The sequence below is a fragment of the Melopsittacus undulatus genome, chromosome Z (assembly GCF_012275295.1).
Source record: "Melopsittacus undulatus isolate bMelUnd1 chromosome Z, bMelUnd1.mat.Z, whole genome shotgun sequence".
Classification (NCBI taxonomy): Eukaryota; Metazoa; Chordata; class Aves; order Psittaciformes; family Psittaculidae; genus Melopsittacus; species Melopsittacus undulatus.
Window position 1 is genome coordinate 17,195,528 of NC_047557.1, and position 15,808 is coordinate 17,211,335.

At 45.4% G+C, this 15,808-nt stretch overlaps 1 protein-coding gene across 1 annotated transcript; it reads left to right on the forward strand.

Annotated features, from left to right (window-relative positions):
• Nucleotides 1-202: 202 nt before the first annotated feature.
• On the forward strand, nt 203-11,193 carry ISL1 (ISL LIM homeobox 1). The gene is made up of 7 exons (XM_005151961.3): nt 203-250; nt 374-482; nt 1,307-1,496; nt 4,477-4,736; nt 6,648-6,934; nt 8,355-8,522; nt 10,722-11,193. Exons 2-7 carry the CDS (start codon nt 455-457, stop codon nt 10,836-10,838), a joined length of 1,050 nt encoding a protein of 349 aa, XP_005152018.1. The 5' UTR covers nt 203-250; nt 374-454; the 3' UTR covers nt 10,839-11,193.
• Nucleotides 11,194-15,808: the final 4,615 nt, after the last annotated feature.

A 15,808-nucleotide genomic window follows, 5' to 3' on the forward strand; every position in this document is an offset into this window, starting at 1 on the left:
GGCTGAGTTGGAGCAGAGAAGTTTGAGTAAGAGATAAGGGCGAGGCGAGTGCCCGAGCCGCCAGCGCCCAGCTCGGCACCGCCGCGACACCGCACCGCCGTGACACCGCACCGCCGTGACACCGCACCGCTCCGTGCAGCGCGGCCGGACCCTGCCGCGCCCCCCGGCGCCGCTCCCCGCACCGCTCTGCACCCTACCGCACCCCGCGCCCCCTTCTCGCTCCGCAGCCCTGACAGTATCTCCCGCGCCGGTGGTGTCTTGTTCTGCCTTTTTTTTTTTTTTTTTTTTAATTTCGAGTGTCTTTTTTTTTTTTTGCTTTTGTTGTTAATACTTCTACTTTTTTATTATTTTTTATTATTATTTTCATTTTTAGCGACAGCTCTCAAACCTACTTTGGGGTCTTAAAACGAAACCGTACACCATTTCACTGTGGACATTACACCCTCTTACAGATATGGGAGACATGGGAGACCCACCAAAAAGTAAGGCGGAATTTTTACCGTTGTTGGAATAAATGTACTGTTTATTGTAATCGTCTCAGGCAGGCTAACTGCTAAAGAGCTGAAGTTCATTTGAATGGTAGAGAAAGTGCCTTTGTTGCCATGCCTGCATGCTAGTTATGTTTTAGCTTTTTAGCCTTGTATGTTACTAGCCTGGGGTCCTGCTCTCTTTTAGAAGTTCGGGGAGCAGACTGGATTTTAATCGGATTTCCAAGAATGGAGCCTTAAATTCTCTTCTTGCTAGACCGCGGTGAGGCTGTCTGACTACGCAGCACCTAGTCCGTGTAAGGCAATTAGCTTTAGATTTGCAAAAGAGAGCAAGTGACAACCGTAAAGATGCTTGTTCTTGCTAGTAGCCTGTAGTCCTCTCTTCGGTGGTACAGGGCTGAATGCGAAGAGCGTAGAGACACGCGTCCACCATTTCCAGTCACAGCCTCTTAAAAAATGAAATCAAACATACAGGTGCTTTCCCCGTGAGGCAAGGCATGCAGACAAGCAAACAATAAAATGAAAATAAAACACCAAGGGAGTTTGAAGTTTTGATTCTGTGCAAGGCTTGCGAAATAAGAACCTTCACCCCTAAGACTGTTCACATCTGCATTTTAGCATATGTTCCGCCTCCTTTCTGAACGAGGCATGGTTTTGATGGCACACTTCAATTACCATCCAGAAGTGTGATACTCAAAAAAAAAAAAAAAAAGAGCAAAGCTCCCAGAGTACTCCCTATAAGGGAACGACACTAAAAGTGTGTTTATCTCTGTAGGAGTGCAAGCAGCTAGTCAATCACGTATTTATTTTCATTTCAGAAAAACGCCTGATTTCCCTATGTGTTGGTTGCGGCAATCAAATTCACGATCAGTATATTCTGAGGGTTTCTCCGGATTTGGAATGGCATGCGGCGTGTTTGAAGTGTGCAGAGTGTAATCAGTATTTGGACGAGACCTGTACGTGCTTTGTTAGGGATGGCAAAACCTACTGTAAAAGAGATTATATCAGGTACGCCATTTACATTGTTTAATACTTCAGTGATTTTCCTTTTTTAATTTTTTATTTAACTTTACAAATCTGACTGACGTAGGAAGAGGAAAAATTGTGAGAAGAGTCTGAAACAGCAACTGTTATGTTTCCAAGTGATTTCGCTATAGATATACAGGAAAGGAAAAAAGTTAGATGAGTCAAATTTTTTGTTCCGCAGATTCAAATACAAATTTCTGTATAAAACCCCCCACTTTCGGGAACAGCTAGCGACTCTGTGGGATCCTCTCGAGGACTTTGGCAATGCATCCTGTGATTGTAAGAGTGGGAAATCGTAGGTAATGCAGCAAATTTCAATAGTGTAGGTAGTAAATGCAACACGGAACTAAACCCTTTTTAACAAAACCTGAGAAACCTGTGTCTCTGTGTTTTTGCAAAGCATAAGAAAAGTACTTAGAGCATGTATGCCGTAAAAATAAGTACAAGGGGAAAAGGAAAAAAAAAACAAACGAAACCAACCAACCAAACAAACAAAAAAACCCAACACACACAAAACCCGTTATTTAACTCAGGCCTATCAACAAAAAAGCAAAAGAAAAACAAAACCGAAATTTCCTTTAGAATGAAGGATCTTTTTATGGGGAGGTTAAAACCTAGACAGAAATGTTTCTTTGCTAAAATAACTGACATTTAATCTTTTTAAATATTAACCCCTTTGGTGATATCTGACTGCCTTTTCTTTCTTATCTTATCTGTACTGATGAATTAGACAGAGCAGATCAAATTGCCCATCATCTGTTCGCGAACAATTGGGTATATTTAGATAATGGAACCGCTTCCTTCCTCACATTAAAATCTGGTAACTGATAAAATGTGAGAGTTGCCAAACCTGACACTATAGAGAAACCAAAGGAGGAATTTCGAGTGTGTTTATTATTTGTGTTCCTGGGTCATGCTGACTCATTTCAGTGTCGCCTACTGGGTTTGCCAAAGCAGAACTTTGCATGGCACTGAGGTATGGGCAGTATTTACTTTTTTACAGAAAGTTTAGGGACCCAGTACCTATGTATCCACTGAAGATATCTTTTCTAGTTTCTTTGTAATCCTGGATTGAATAAAGCACTTGAGTCTTGACTCCTCCAGTGCACAATTCATAAACAGATCATTCCTTCAAGCCATTGTGAGAATTGCCCGAAGTTTTACCATAATAAAAAACAGACCACTTTTTTATTTATTTAATTAATTAATTTTATTTCTTTCTTTACTTTTAAAAGCACTTTGGAGCTGTGCTTTTGAACATTGCCTTTTTACTAATTTCAAATGAAAGGGGAAGGTTTGTACTGAGATGCGCTCACCTCCCTCCTGTTAGAACTCAGAAGGGGGAACTGAAAAAAAAAAACAAACCAAAAAAAGGCAGCTCTTTAATTTAAAACTCGGAACATTACATTTGCTACAATTTTAAAAATCAGTTGTACATTATGTGCAAGCCGCCTTTGAATTAAACCATGACCCAGTCTATAATTGTCAGATATGTGGGCACTCCCCCAACTTTTGTACCTATTAAGGCAAACACTCTGCGATCGCTCTATTCTTTTTCTCCTTAGCTGTTTTTTTGGGGAAGGGGTTCTTCTCAGAACTTCAATTAGGAAATGCATAGCTCTACATATAGATCTGTACACCTCTATAGATTCAGCAGCTAAAGTTGTATGCAAATATACATCTGCGCCCACATGCATACACTACTGGCTATCTCTAAGGAAGTGTACTCGTGAGGAAAAGGATTAAATACTAGCTCAGCTTTAGCAATAGCTTTCACAGTTCTGTGGATAGTGTGCGTGCATACGTGCGTGTACCCCCACATTTGCCGAAAGATGTTCATGTTACCTAATGCCAAGTAGTCCGTCAGAGGAGCACTCGGCGAGAGCCGAGAGGCTGCAGTTCTAGGCACACGAGTTGGAGCGTTTTCTAGTGTTCATCTGCTGATGGGTGAACTGTCCCACTCTCCTCCACGGGAGACGAGGAGCCCACTGCTTACGCCAGAAAGCTGTTATTTGCGGCGTGGGGCTGTCAGCGAGAAGCTGCCCTTTCACTCATGCTGGAGGGCTTAAGCCCCGGGGCAAGGTGGAATCGTCTGCGGGGGGTAGATGGGCCCTGATGGGCTGAAACAGGGGCAGGCTGCAGAGCCAAGGCACCTAGAATGCCTTCTGGTGGGGTGTGGGTGGGAGTTTCACTGCTTTATACGTGAGCGTGTAGACACGTATATCTAAGAAGGTGTGTGTGTAAAGCAGACCTGGTGAGATGGGACAAGAGCCCACGCCGCTGGCAGAGCCGCTCTTGCTGCTAAGTCCCAGGGTCTGAGCAGCCGGCAGCCCCGCACGCCTTAAGAGCGAAGTCTTGCGTGGGTTCCTTGCGAAAATAACACCTTTAGGTGAGGCTGGCATGTTTGTGAATGAGGAGTGGATGGCAGCTTCGCCAGCCTCGCCTTTGCCCGGTGCACCCGGCCGTTTCGGTTCAGCCCTGGCACAGCCTAGATCCCACCGTAAGAAGGGAGGGAAGGAGAAGGCAGGGACTGCCTGCCGCCTGCTGCAGCCCAGGTGCTGGGGAGGGAGAGAGAGGTCGGCATCTCCTCGGGAAGGAAGGGAATCCCTTTTTTGTTTTTACCGCTGTTTCTCCTTCCACAACCGCAACCCCTTCCCCCTCTTCTTACACACCGGTGTGTCCTGGTCCTTACCGCCTTTCACGGCAGGGTACCGGCAGCAAACAAATCCTATTTATTCCTTCCCTCTACTGGCTTCTGTATTTTTAAGGCTTGTTTAACTAGTACACTGCGTGTGGCGCGTCTACGCGGGGCCACGGGGCTGCCCACGAGCGGGAGTGAAAACCTCTCTCTTTCTTTTTCTCCTTCCTTCCTCCCCATCTATTCTCTGCTCTCCCCCTTCCCCCTCCCGTGCTCTCTCTCCTTCCTTCCCTTCTCCTTCTATCTGGGCTGGGCCCTGCTCAGGTTATACGGCATCAAGTGCGCCAAGTGCAGCATCGGCTTCAGCAAGAATGACTTCGTGATGCGCGCCCGCGCCAAGGTGTACCACATCGAGTGTTTCCGCTGCGTGGCCTGCAGCCGCCAGCTCATCCCCGGCGATGAATTCGCGCTGCGGGAGGACGGCCTCTTCTGCAGGGCGGACCACGACGTGGTGGAGCGGGCCAGCCTGGGCGCCGGGGACCCGCTCAGCCCCCTGCATCCAGCCCGGCCGCTGCAGATGGCAGGTACCGCCCCACACCCGGCGCCGCGGGACCCCGCGGGGTTCAGCGCAGCCCGGCCCCTCTGTGGAGGGAGTGGGCAGCCACTTGCACCCAGTCCCACAACCCCGGAGAAAGGCGGCCTCGGACGTGCGCGCCTGCGGAGAGGCGGCCGTGAGAAAAGCCCACGCATGCGATGCGCATGAGGCGGAGCCACCTGCGGGGGCGCGCCCCCCATCCTCCAGCCCTCCCGCTCCAGCCGCTCACCGGGTGCGGGGGTCCTATGTGTACCTCCCACCCTATCCGGGATCAGCCCGGTGGCCTAAGCAGGAGCGGGACGAGCCGCTGCAAAGAACAGGGCTGCGGCAATGAGCTCTCCGCTTCCGAGCTTGTGGAGCTAAACACCGGAGGAAGCGGGGTCTGAGGAGAGACTTCGTTACTACAGGCGAGCACTTAGGCTGTAATTTAAAACTGTCAACAAGCTAATCTTCTGTAATTGCCTTTTAAAGTGACTCTGCCTTCCTGAAACGTTTTATGTGATTTGGTGAGAATTTCAGCTTAAAAACTCGGCGTTGTAACTTCACAGTCCCCCCACCTTACAACTTTACTTACATTTTTAGTTCTCGATGAGCACATCAGATACTCAGAGACGCTTAGCTTTAGGAAGGGGCACGCCTCTGAGGCAAACTAGGCTGGACAATATAAGGTTGGCTGGCGTTATTGCTGTGCAGGTAGCTGTAATTGGAAAAGCTGTTTACAAACATAGCTATGTTTACACGGGCTAGTTTCCTGCTTCTGAGGCACTTTCAGGTGACATATCTGTATACAAGGAGAAATAATTCCGTAGCTGATCACGGCAGAATTGTATAGAGATGGTGCGTGCTCCCTACAGCATGTTTATGCATGTCTCTGAAAGGCATACTGTGTGGGCAGGTACAACACTGCTAAGATCTGAAGCTTCGTATCGTCTTTATCGCATTTGCTGATTTATTGTTATAGTCAAAAAAGTCGGAACTCGACTGTACAAAAGCGAACACTTCTGAATATTAGCTAACCAGAGTTTAAGGGAATAGAGGGGTTCAAATTACATCTATATAGCTACAGCTACACAATACACATAAGAATATCAGAATCACACGAATACTTTCAGTTCTCGGGGTACATACCCGTACGTTTGCACTTCTTGGTGATTTCCACAACTTGCTAGGCTTGCTCCTGTTTCAAAGAATTGGCGAAAGATTCCTATTTTTCTCAAGTATTTGTCAAAAGTTGACATAAATTCATCTAGCACCTCCACTTTCTAAGATAGACTCCGTCTTCTAAGCTCTGAGATACTGGGCTCTCTCAGGATTTTCCTACAAGGTCATGATGCAGTGAATTTGGCTTGTTCTGCTTCTGTTTGGTGGCATCAAAGGGCCGGGAGCTGTTGCACGTTATCGCGGCCTTTGGCTAAACTGAGCTTGATTCCGTATACAAAAAGCAGACAGAAAATATCATTAATATAAGAAGTATTCTTTCATTACTTTTAAGGCCAAAAATCTGTTTTGGTGATTTGTCAGGGAATAAATACATAAAACCCTCCCACTCCTGCCCAAGCGCACACACACACCTTGGTGAACTCGCTCTCTCCTGTCAAATCTCACACAGGTTCAAGCTTCTGTCATTAAGGGGTTTAGGGGGGTGGTTTGTTTTTGCAAATTAATTATCTGTGCAGTCAGAAATGTCAGTCCTGTCACTCCACCGAGGCATAAAGCAGAGGAGGATGCAGGAGCTCCAATAGATCTGACTGCTTGAATGGCCTTTGAAAAGCGGGTTCACCACACCCCCCCCCCCACTTCCTTGACTCCCCCTGTCCCACAAGCTTAGATTCGTAGCCTCTGCAGATTCCCTGCTTTCTACTCATGGGGATCCTGTTCCTCCCTTCCCCTTCCCTTACAGCAGAACCTATCTCTGCCAGACAGCCAGCTCTGCGACCCCACGTCCATAAGCAGCCAGAGAAGACCACCAGAGTCCGGACTGTCCTTAATGAAAAGCAGCTTCACACCCTGAGGACCTGCTACGCTGCCAACCCCAGACCTGACGCCCTCATGAAGGAGCAACTGGTAGAAATGACTGGCCTCAGCCCGAGGGTCATCAGGGTTTGGTTTCAAAACAAGAGGTGCAAGGACAAAAAAAGGAGCATTATGATGAAGCAACTTCAGCAGCAGCAACCCAATGACAAAACCGTAAGTGGCTTCAGCTTCTGGCCGCACACTGCCTCCCTTCCAGAGGAGAAACGCCTGGGTTGTGCCCAGCCCGGCCAGCCTCCGGGGTCGGTCTAACGTTTTTGATTTTGAGGGAGCTCCCTTAAAACAAAGAAAATGATAGCACTTAACTATTATCCGCTTGTTTCTGTCGTCAGTGCAATTAAAACAGACCATAGCGAGAAGCCGGTATAAGGCTGCTCAAGTGAACACATGTCATTTTGCGGATCTAAGGATACGCAGAGGATTAGACTAACTTCTCTACAGCATGAATTGCGACCTGCAGAGCTTAAGGGATATAATAAGCCCAGCCCTGTGTAATATTTATATTGTAAATGCAAAGCAGTCCTCGAGGGGAAAATGATGCTTTCACCCTCTTCAATGGTTTTACGCAGGAGTAAACCCAGACGTAAAACCCAAGAGTAAAAGGGAAATTTTATGTATTTTCTTAGCCCTTTACATACTACAATGTGCATGCGCATGTTTGTCAACGCATTTACTGCAGCAAAAGACAAATACAATGCAAAGTTTTTGGAATCACCATCGTGTTTACAGGTTACTTTAACTATATATATAGTCTTTGTGAAGAAATATATTCAGTTCTTGTCTGCGGGTATATGCACATGTGGTGCAAATAAGCGGAAAGCGCTGGGTACAGCAGAGCAAACTGGCTTTCTCCCTTTAAAGTCAACTTTTTTCTTTCTTCCTCTCCCCTCCCCCTTCTTTGTTATCCTCTTGAAGAAGAGTCTTTTTTTTTCTCCCTGTGCATATTGACTGACCTGTGAATGACTATTAATTCATAAGGCTGCCTATTTAAGTGGAATTTAAGGAGTTTCATTTTACCCTGTTGGAATGCAATAAAACACGATGTTATTAACTCTCCCTAACAGTATATTCGTAGAGGCTCGGAGTTATTTTGTACACAGTGCTTGCGCCACGGGACGTACTGGGAGGGCTGGGGTTTCTTTTTTTTCTTAATGTTTTGGATAGACGTACCCCAGGTTTGCCGTGCCATGGTTATACGATACAGTTAAGGTCATGCAAAACAAAACCCTCCTGGATGCGAAATTGAAAGGCATAGAAAGGCAGAATGATTAACCGTTTCTTGTGCATCGGCAGCCAAGATAGAGAATGCTCGTATTTTAGAAAGCTTGGGGTGGAGGGGGTATGCCTTGAGAAAAATGGGAGGATTAAAGGGAAAGAAAGTAAACTTCCACCGTGATAAATGCAGCGGGTAGGAATAGGCTGACCTAGAGTAGAATAGAGTAAGACATTCACAGCAGATTAACAAAGCAAATACAAGCGACTGTATAGATAAGATAGAAAGCAGTTTATTGACTCAGCGCTTATATACAATAAAGTTAACCAAGCTCATTAACATCTTTTGCTGGGCTGTTTACAGAATATCCAGGGGATGACAGGAACTCCGATGGTGGCCGCTAGTCCGGAGAGACATGACGGTGGTTTACAGGCGAACCCGGTGGAGGTGCAGAGTTACCAGCCGCCCTGGAAAGTACTGAGCGACTTCGCATTGCAGAGTGACATAGACCAACCTGCTTTTCAGCAACTAGTAAGTGTCGGTTCCCAGCCGGAGCAGGCCAGCCGGTACCAGGGTCAGAGCAATGGGGGATTCCCTAAAGGTACCGGATGCCCTCAGAGAGATGAGCCATCCAGACTAGCCGGGTTTTCCTGAAATTGCAAGGTGAGCATGACGACACTCTGTAAACGTGGCGAACTGGATTGATTTCACAGGTCTTGGTGTGAAACCTAGCTTAGGGCACAGCAGGGCTCTTGCTGAAGTGCGAGAGAGATGGATAAGGCCTGAAGTACGTATCAGACTTAACTCAGCTCTCACACCCCTGAAAACAGAGAGATCCAGAGAACTAAAACATTCCTCCCATATAAATTGTATGCACACTGGTGAAAGCCTTTTCTAAAAATCTCCCCTCCCCATTTCAGACCAATTTTGCCTTTCTGAGGTAGGGTAGATTTTAAATAGTTGATTTCAATGTCAGCCTGTGACGTTGTTCTTTTCACACAAACAGGAATAGGTTAATTAAAGTATTGAAGTCCTTATTTTAAGCAGATACCTCTAGATATATCTTCATATAGCTATAGATACATATATACACAAACATATACATACATATAGCTTACATTAAAGGTTGTTTGGAAAGGGAAGTGTTAGTACATATTTAGGTGAAAAATTCAAACAATATAATAAACTGCTTTAAGCCAAAAGAAAACAGACCTCTTAGAATAAATTCTGTTCTTAACTCACTTCCTCATGCCTGCATCAGTTGGCAGCTTGTAAGGGACCACATAATCTAATACCTAGGTCCAACAGGGTGAATTAAGGACAGAAGTTCAGCCTTAATTCAATTTCTTGGCCTAACTGTATTAAAACTGGATCCTTAAAATAATAAGATACGTTTTTCAGTGATTAAAAAACCAAAAGTTAATGAAAAATTAGCATATAGACCTGTTTTGGATCTGCTGGGCATTTTTCTCTCATGAAGCAATGGAAAATGTAGGCTTGTAGCCATGTCTAGGATAGTTTTCAGACCTTTTCAGTGCCAACCCCTCTTGCAGGATTGCTTTTCTTTTGCCCGGTGGTGGGTTGCAGCCTGCTTCCCCTTCTCTGGCACATCGTGCTCTCTCAGGAAGCTTTAGCACAGCAGCAGGATTGTTTGCATTGTCTTACCTCTAGAGCAACCACAGGTTTTTCTGCTTTAGTCAAGCTGTCAAGCAGACAGGAGGTAAAAAAAAAAAATCTCTTTTGGCTGCCTTACTTATTATGCCTTAACAGAATAGGTGACCTTAAAAACTTTTGATGCAATGAGTTTCTGTATGGAGTAGTTGTTAAAAAAAGAGAAAAGAGGAGGGAAGGGCAAGGATGAAAGATGAATAGCCCAAATACACACACACATAGGTAGATAGATCTTTAGATAGACAGGTCAAGATTGATCTATATAGGACATAATGTCTGATACTGGAAACAGTTAAAGAGCAGCGGATGGAACAGACTGTTCATCGACTGTTCAAAACACGTCTCTAATCTGGAGAAGGCCTTAATCACAGGATCGGCCAGCTAAATAGGTGCCAATGAAATGCTTTTGCATTAGTAAAGCTCTGCCTTTCAAACCATGCCTTTTCCCTTCGATGCTCCCAAACCTACGGGAGCCGCGGGGCACGTTAGGATGGAGAAGTGTGACCTTTTTTATCAAACTAACTCTCGTTAAAAAGAGATAGCACCCTCTTCGAATAACAAATGACAGAGGATGGATTGTTTCAAATGTTTTCTGCTCCTGGATGCTCCTTCCACGTTTATTTTAGCATGTGCACAAAAGAGGAAAAAAGTAATCTTGCAGTTTCGTGTCAAAAAACCACATGCACTCTTAAATAATTGACTAGAACATCCTGTTGGGATTGCCAGTCTCAGAAGACAGGGAAGAAGGCCTCATTAATAAGTTTGTTTGTTTACTTGCTTGATTATTCAGTCTTTTATTTTTTATTAGTATTTTTTTTAACCTGCTTTTTTTACTGTGATTTGGCCTAAGGCCTTAAGAAGATTCCCGTGAAGTCAATGGGGAAGCTAAACAAAGCAACAAACTCTGACACAGCCTCCTGTGGAGAAGTGTCAGGCCGTTTGGCTGCATGCCTGTGTATTTATTTTTACGTTCTTCTTTGCCTGGTACTCATCTTTGATTGTTACACTTGCAACAACACTTCTTTTTTTTTTTTTTCTTTTTTTTTTTTTTTTTGTCAGGTTAATTTTTCAGAAGGAGGACCCGGTTCTAATTCTACTGGAAGTGAAGTAGCATCAATGTCTTCTCAGCTTCCAGATACACCCAACAGCATGGTAGCCAGTCCTATTGAGGCATGAGGAACATTCATTCAGATTTCTGTTGTTGTTGTTTCTGCCCTTACCCTCACCCCTGCTGGAGAGAGTGGGAAAGTGATCTTGTTGGGACTCCGAAATTTAGGGGGGGAAGTATTTGACAGCCCTGTAATGAACCTAGCAAGGAACCGCTCCATGAAATGAACGGAGTCATATTTGAAAAGACAAGGTAATATGGTAGCAACACTGTGAAGACAATCATGGGATCTTACTAGAATACTTAAAAAAAAAAAGGAAAAAGAAAAAAAGAAAAAGAAACCCAACAACAAACCACGCGCTATTCAATGATCAGAGGAGGATTGAAAAGACGTTTTCAAAACTTACAGGATTTGTACTCGTGGCTCACGAAAAGAAAACAAAAAAAGTGAAAAAAATTTACCTGTTCATTTGACTACACATCTTAGGAAGAAACCAAGGTAAAGGGACCTTCTATCCAGTCTCTCCCAATCCGAACGGTGCTGTTTCTATATTGTTGATTGCCTTGCCAAAAGGAGCTCCAGTAGGTTTTTCCATCATCAGAAAAGAGACGATGTAGCCCTGAATTGTTGAAAGATTCGTTGCAGGAAGGTGGAGCTGCATTGGTTTGCAATGTTTTTAGTTGACTCTTAATATGGGGATATTTCCTGGGTCTCTTCTAGCATGTACTGTAGCGGGGTTTTGGTTTTGTTTGGTTGAGATCCACTCTCTTTATCAAGTCTGAAGCGATTTAAAATAAGTTTTTGAATTCCTCTTAAAAAAAAAAAAAACAATTTATAAAAACATTGCAACAAGTTATACCTCTATTTTGCCACAAACCGTCTCGGGACTGTGTTTGAAATGTGTCCGTCCAAGAACCTTCCCCTCCCCCGAAGACGTGTATAGTCATTGGTTAAAACGACTGTTTTTCTCTCTTTCCCCTTCTCTCTCACCCTCTAAAAATAAAGAGAAAAAAAAAAAGAAAAAAAATGAAAAGGAAAAAAGAAACCCCTTTTTGTTTGCTCTTGCATTGCAAAATTATAAAGTAATTTATTATTTATTATCGGAAGACTTGCCACTTTTCATGTCATTTGACTATTTTTGTTTGCTGAAGTAAAAGAACAAAAAAAAAAAAAAAAAGGAAAGGTTGTACCGTGGTCTTTGAATTATATGTCTAATTCTATGTGGATTTTGTCTTGTTTTTTTTTTCTTAAATATTATGTGAACTGAAAGCGCCATATGTAGAATTATTATATCTTCAGGACTATTTCACTAAATAAGCGTTCAGAATAGAGAAAATAATAATAATAATAATAATATTAAATAATGAACAAAGTTCCCTCTTTTAAATATTTACAAGTTAGCAGCTAAAATACCTGAAATAAAATATTGCATGCAAAGCAGGTCGTTAGTGAATAAAAGGAGTGTGATATTTTATTGCAAGTATTAACGACCAGCTTGTAAATTTCCGTTTCAACAACTATATCAGGGCTATTTGGATGCCTTAGCTTTCAATCGATAATGTTAGAAGCTCTCTTGTCCCCGTTCCCCCATCCCTTGCCCTTAAAAGTGATATTACTCTAGGCATGATCTGACATAACGTTAAGACATCTAAAAAACTGAGAGCTCAGGCTTTTTGCTGAGTTCTGTTATTTTTTAAAAATAATAAAAAAGAAAGTGCTGTATACCAAAGCCTCGTTGTTGAGATTGTTGAAGTGACCTGTACTTTAAATATAAGCTCCTGATAAAAGGGACGCTTTTTTTCTTAACAAGTCAAGTATGACCATTATTTATCAGTGTCTGCTGTCAAAACGATTGAATAATGCTGCAGGAGGTATACGTTATGGGGATATTGCTACGAAATTGCACGAATAGTGTTCCTTATTTTCTGTCGACTTCCCTCTCTTCACTCCCTCTTTTCTTCCTTTTTTAATTTGCGGGGGAGAGGGTGGTGAAAGCTAGAAACGTGGGTGATTTCTTGGGGAAAAGTATTTTAAAAAAAAAAAAAGGGTTGTTTTTGCTCCGAGTGCTCCCTAGTGCTCCCGGCCAGCACAAGACAAAAGCTCTCTTTAAAAAACCCTTAACTGGAATACATGGAAGTTTTTAGTCTGACAAAGACAAGTTGTTTTGCATGATAGTTACTCCGAACTCTAATGGTTTTTTAACATAACCTTCTTTTTCCTCCCTTCTCACCATCTCAGCCCACCCTGAGCAAGCTCAGCTATAGAGACAAACCATTTCGACAGTACTAAGAACATAAAAAAAGTCAAAAGTCTAATACAAGGATTTCAACCATCCTTATTAGAAACTGGATTCATTTTGTATGCTCAAGTGTAATACATTTTTGAGTACTTGATAAATATTTAAATAAATATGAAATCTACCTTAAACTGTGTGATCAGTAACCTTTGTGTTTTTGTGCAGGATCAGAGGCTTGGTACCACGCTTCGGGTGGTGGGAGGGAGAAAGGGTGTAATTTCTCCGGTGGTTTAACCTGTAAGTTGCTTGAGTAGCTCTTATTGACCTGGGGGAAAGAAGATGTTTGGAGAAGTTGGAGACAGACTTTCCTACCTGGGGTGTGTCTTCAAATGGCACTGGAGACCTGTAAAGTCAGGGCAACGAGGGGGCCTTTGCGTTCACCCTTCACCGCCTGGGAGCTAAGGTGTAGGGGGAGGAGGCACAGGGTTACGCTGGGGGTGAGGGGGGTGACCCCGCGGGAGAGCAACTTCGCGTCGGTGGGTTGCTGTGACACCTCCCCCTCCCCACTTCTCCCAGGATATTAGGGTCGGTGAGGGTCTGTCGTCTCCGAGGGCTACACGGGAGGGAAAGGTGGATTTTGGCTGTTGCTCCTTGACATGAGGCAGCCCCCCCCAGCTCTGCTCGGTGCTGCGTGGCGCCCCGCGGTCCCGGCGAGCCCTCCCGGCGGCCGGGGTTGCCGCCGAGATAAGCGGCCTGGCGGGAGGCAGGGGTTTGCTTTTGGGCTGCCAAAGTAGCATCTTGATCCTCCAAGCGCACAGGGCAGCGTGTCTTCGGAGGCCTGAGGGCTGGAGCCCCGGTCGGGATGTGCCTCCACTCACACCTACGACCGGGCTCCTCCTTGCACCCCCATGGGGGACTTGCCCCCTCCGAGCTTTCCGCGGGGGGCTGTGGTCGCTTCTGCTGCGGTTACTCGGGGTCTCAGCACCCCCCCCTGCGCAGACATGCTACCAGGGGTCACCGGAACCTTCTTCTGCGAGCCTTCAGTTAAGCAAAACTCGTACTAATACAGTATAATTTCTCTTGTGTGGGGGGGTAGGGGATTCTTCTATGGCTTTTGGGTTTCTTTTCTGCTTCATACACTTATGGCATATTTCCCTCCATTCCTCCAACCTCAAATGACTATTATCCGCCATAGAACAGAGACAAACTTTCGAGAGGTCCCTCCTAATGCCTTCGGGAGAACAACCTTCCTGAGCTCAGAAAGGATTTGTGCAAGCGAGAGAAAACATCCTCTTTGCGTGTCTTTATAGTGCACTGCGCACGGTCCTGCTATGGTTCCTCTTTAGGATACGGGTACGGCCGGCAATTAACAGATCCAGGTCCTCCGGTTTTCTTGCTTCAGCCTCCCTCAACAATGTCAAGTAAGGTCTGTTAAGCCTTGATGTAATTTCTCTGAGAATTCTGTTTGCACACGCAGAGACCAATATTCAAACTCTTCTAATTTCAATATTTGTACTAGGCTAATTAACTCTCAGCATCTCCAGCCGACGTAGCATCGAGACACAGAAGCCAGGCACACGAATTCCAGCGCTGAGATCAGTCGAACATCTCAACAGTAAGTGCTTGCCTTTATATATATACACACATACGTATTTTAACAAATTCACATTGGGTCAACCATTGATGAGCAGTGGGGAAAGAATGAGGGGCCCCCCGGAGGAGCCGGCCCTTGAGCCACCGAAGCCCCAGTGCAGCGCCCGGGACACAGCCAGGGCGGCTGCAGGGGTAGCTGTGCTGGGCGCGTTTCACGAGCATAGTTTCAGGACCCCCCTGCATGCCCGAAAGGCCTACAGCGTTTTACGGTGCGAAGTGCCACTGCTGGGCAGTTTGCGTGCTTCGGTGGAACTGTAAGTAGTTAATAAAGGGGCTGGAAAGAGATCCTGTTTACTGATTGTTCCTGATTGTTGTTTTCTTGATAACAGAGCAAGCCACTGAATGACTGTTTGAGCTCAGGCGCCACAAATATAAACTTAACGGCTCCCAGTGTGCCGGCCCTGCTGGAGGATCACTCCTCACCTCCCGGGACTTGTGAAGTGCAGGCGGAGGAGGCAGCTCCGAAGGAGGCAGGCACCGGTGGGAGTGGGTGGATGGAAAAGACCCTCCTGTATAGGACCGGGCTTTCCATATAGCACGGCATCTGCTGTGGGGGTACAAAATTAACCGGTACCTCTCCCGGAACCTCCTGCCCGTGCCGGGGGTAGGGGCAGGAGCTCTGCGCCGCTCTCCGCAGCATCCCAGTCCGGGGATGCAGCTTTTATGTTAGGTTCCCTTTTCGTTTGAATTTCGTTGAACTTTCTTGTCGAGTCTGAGAGCCACCAAACAAGTGCCCGGGGCGGACCCGTGAACGGGAAGGAGAGGTGTCGTAGCCTTCCCTCCGTGCTGGGCCGGGTCTCCCGGGACCAGCAGCACCGGGGCAGCGACAGGGCCGCTCTTCGTCGCGGATCTCCTGGGGTGTGTGGCTGGGGGAGAGAAGGAAGGAGGAAGGTTTCAAAACAGGATTTTGCTGAAGAGCCTCTTTGCCTTTTTTTTTTTTTTTTTTTCCCCTCCGAGTTTTTATTGTTGTTTTGGGTTTTTTTTTGTTTTCCTTTCCCCTGGCAGACAAAACAGGGCAAGGTGTGTTTGTCGAAGAGGGAGGGCGGAAAAGTTTTTCAGAAATAAGTGACACACACCAAAGCACACCTCTCCTCCTATCTCTGGGCAGACGTTGGGCGGCAATGGAAAGGGGAAAATAGGGTGTTACT

Excerpts from the sequence above, each read along its gene's own strand:
- ISL1 (XM_005151961.3), top strand. The coding sequence starts at position 455 with ATGGGAGACATGGGAGACCCACCAAAAA. Across the intron at positions 1,497-4,476 it reads TGTAAAAGAGATTATATCAG|GTTATACGGCATCAAGTGCG; the intron begins GTACGCCATTTA and ends GGCCCTGCTCAG. Across the intron at positions 4,737-6,647 it reads CCGGCCGCTGCAGATGGCAG|CAGAACCTATCTCTGCCAGA; the intron begins GTACCGCCCCAC and ends CTTCCCTTACAG.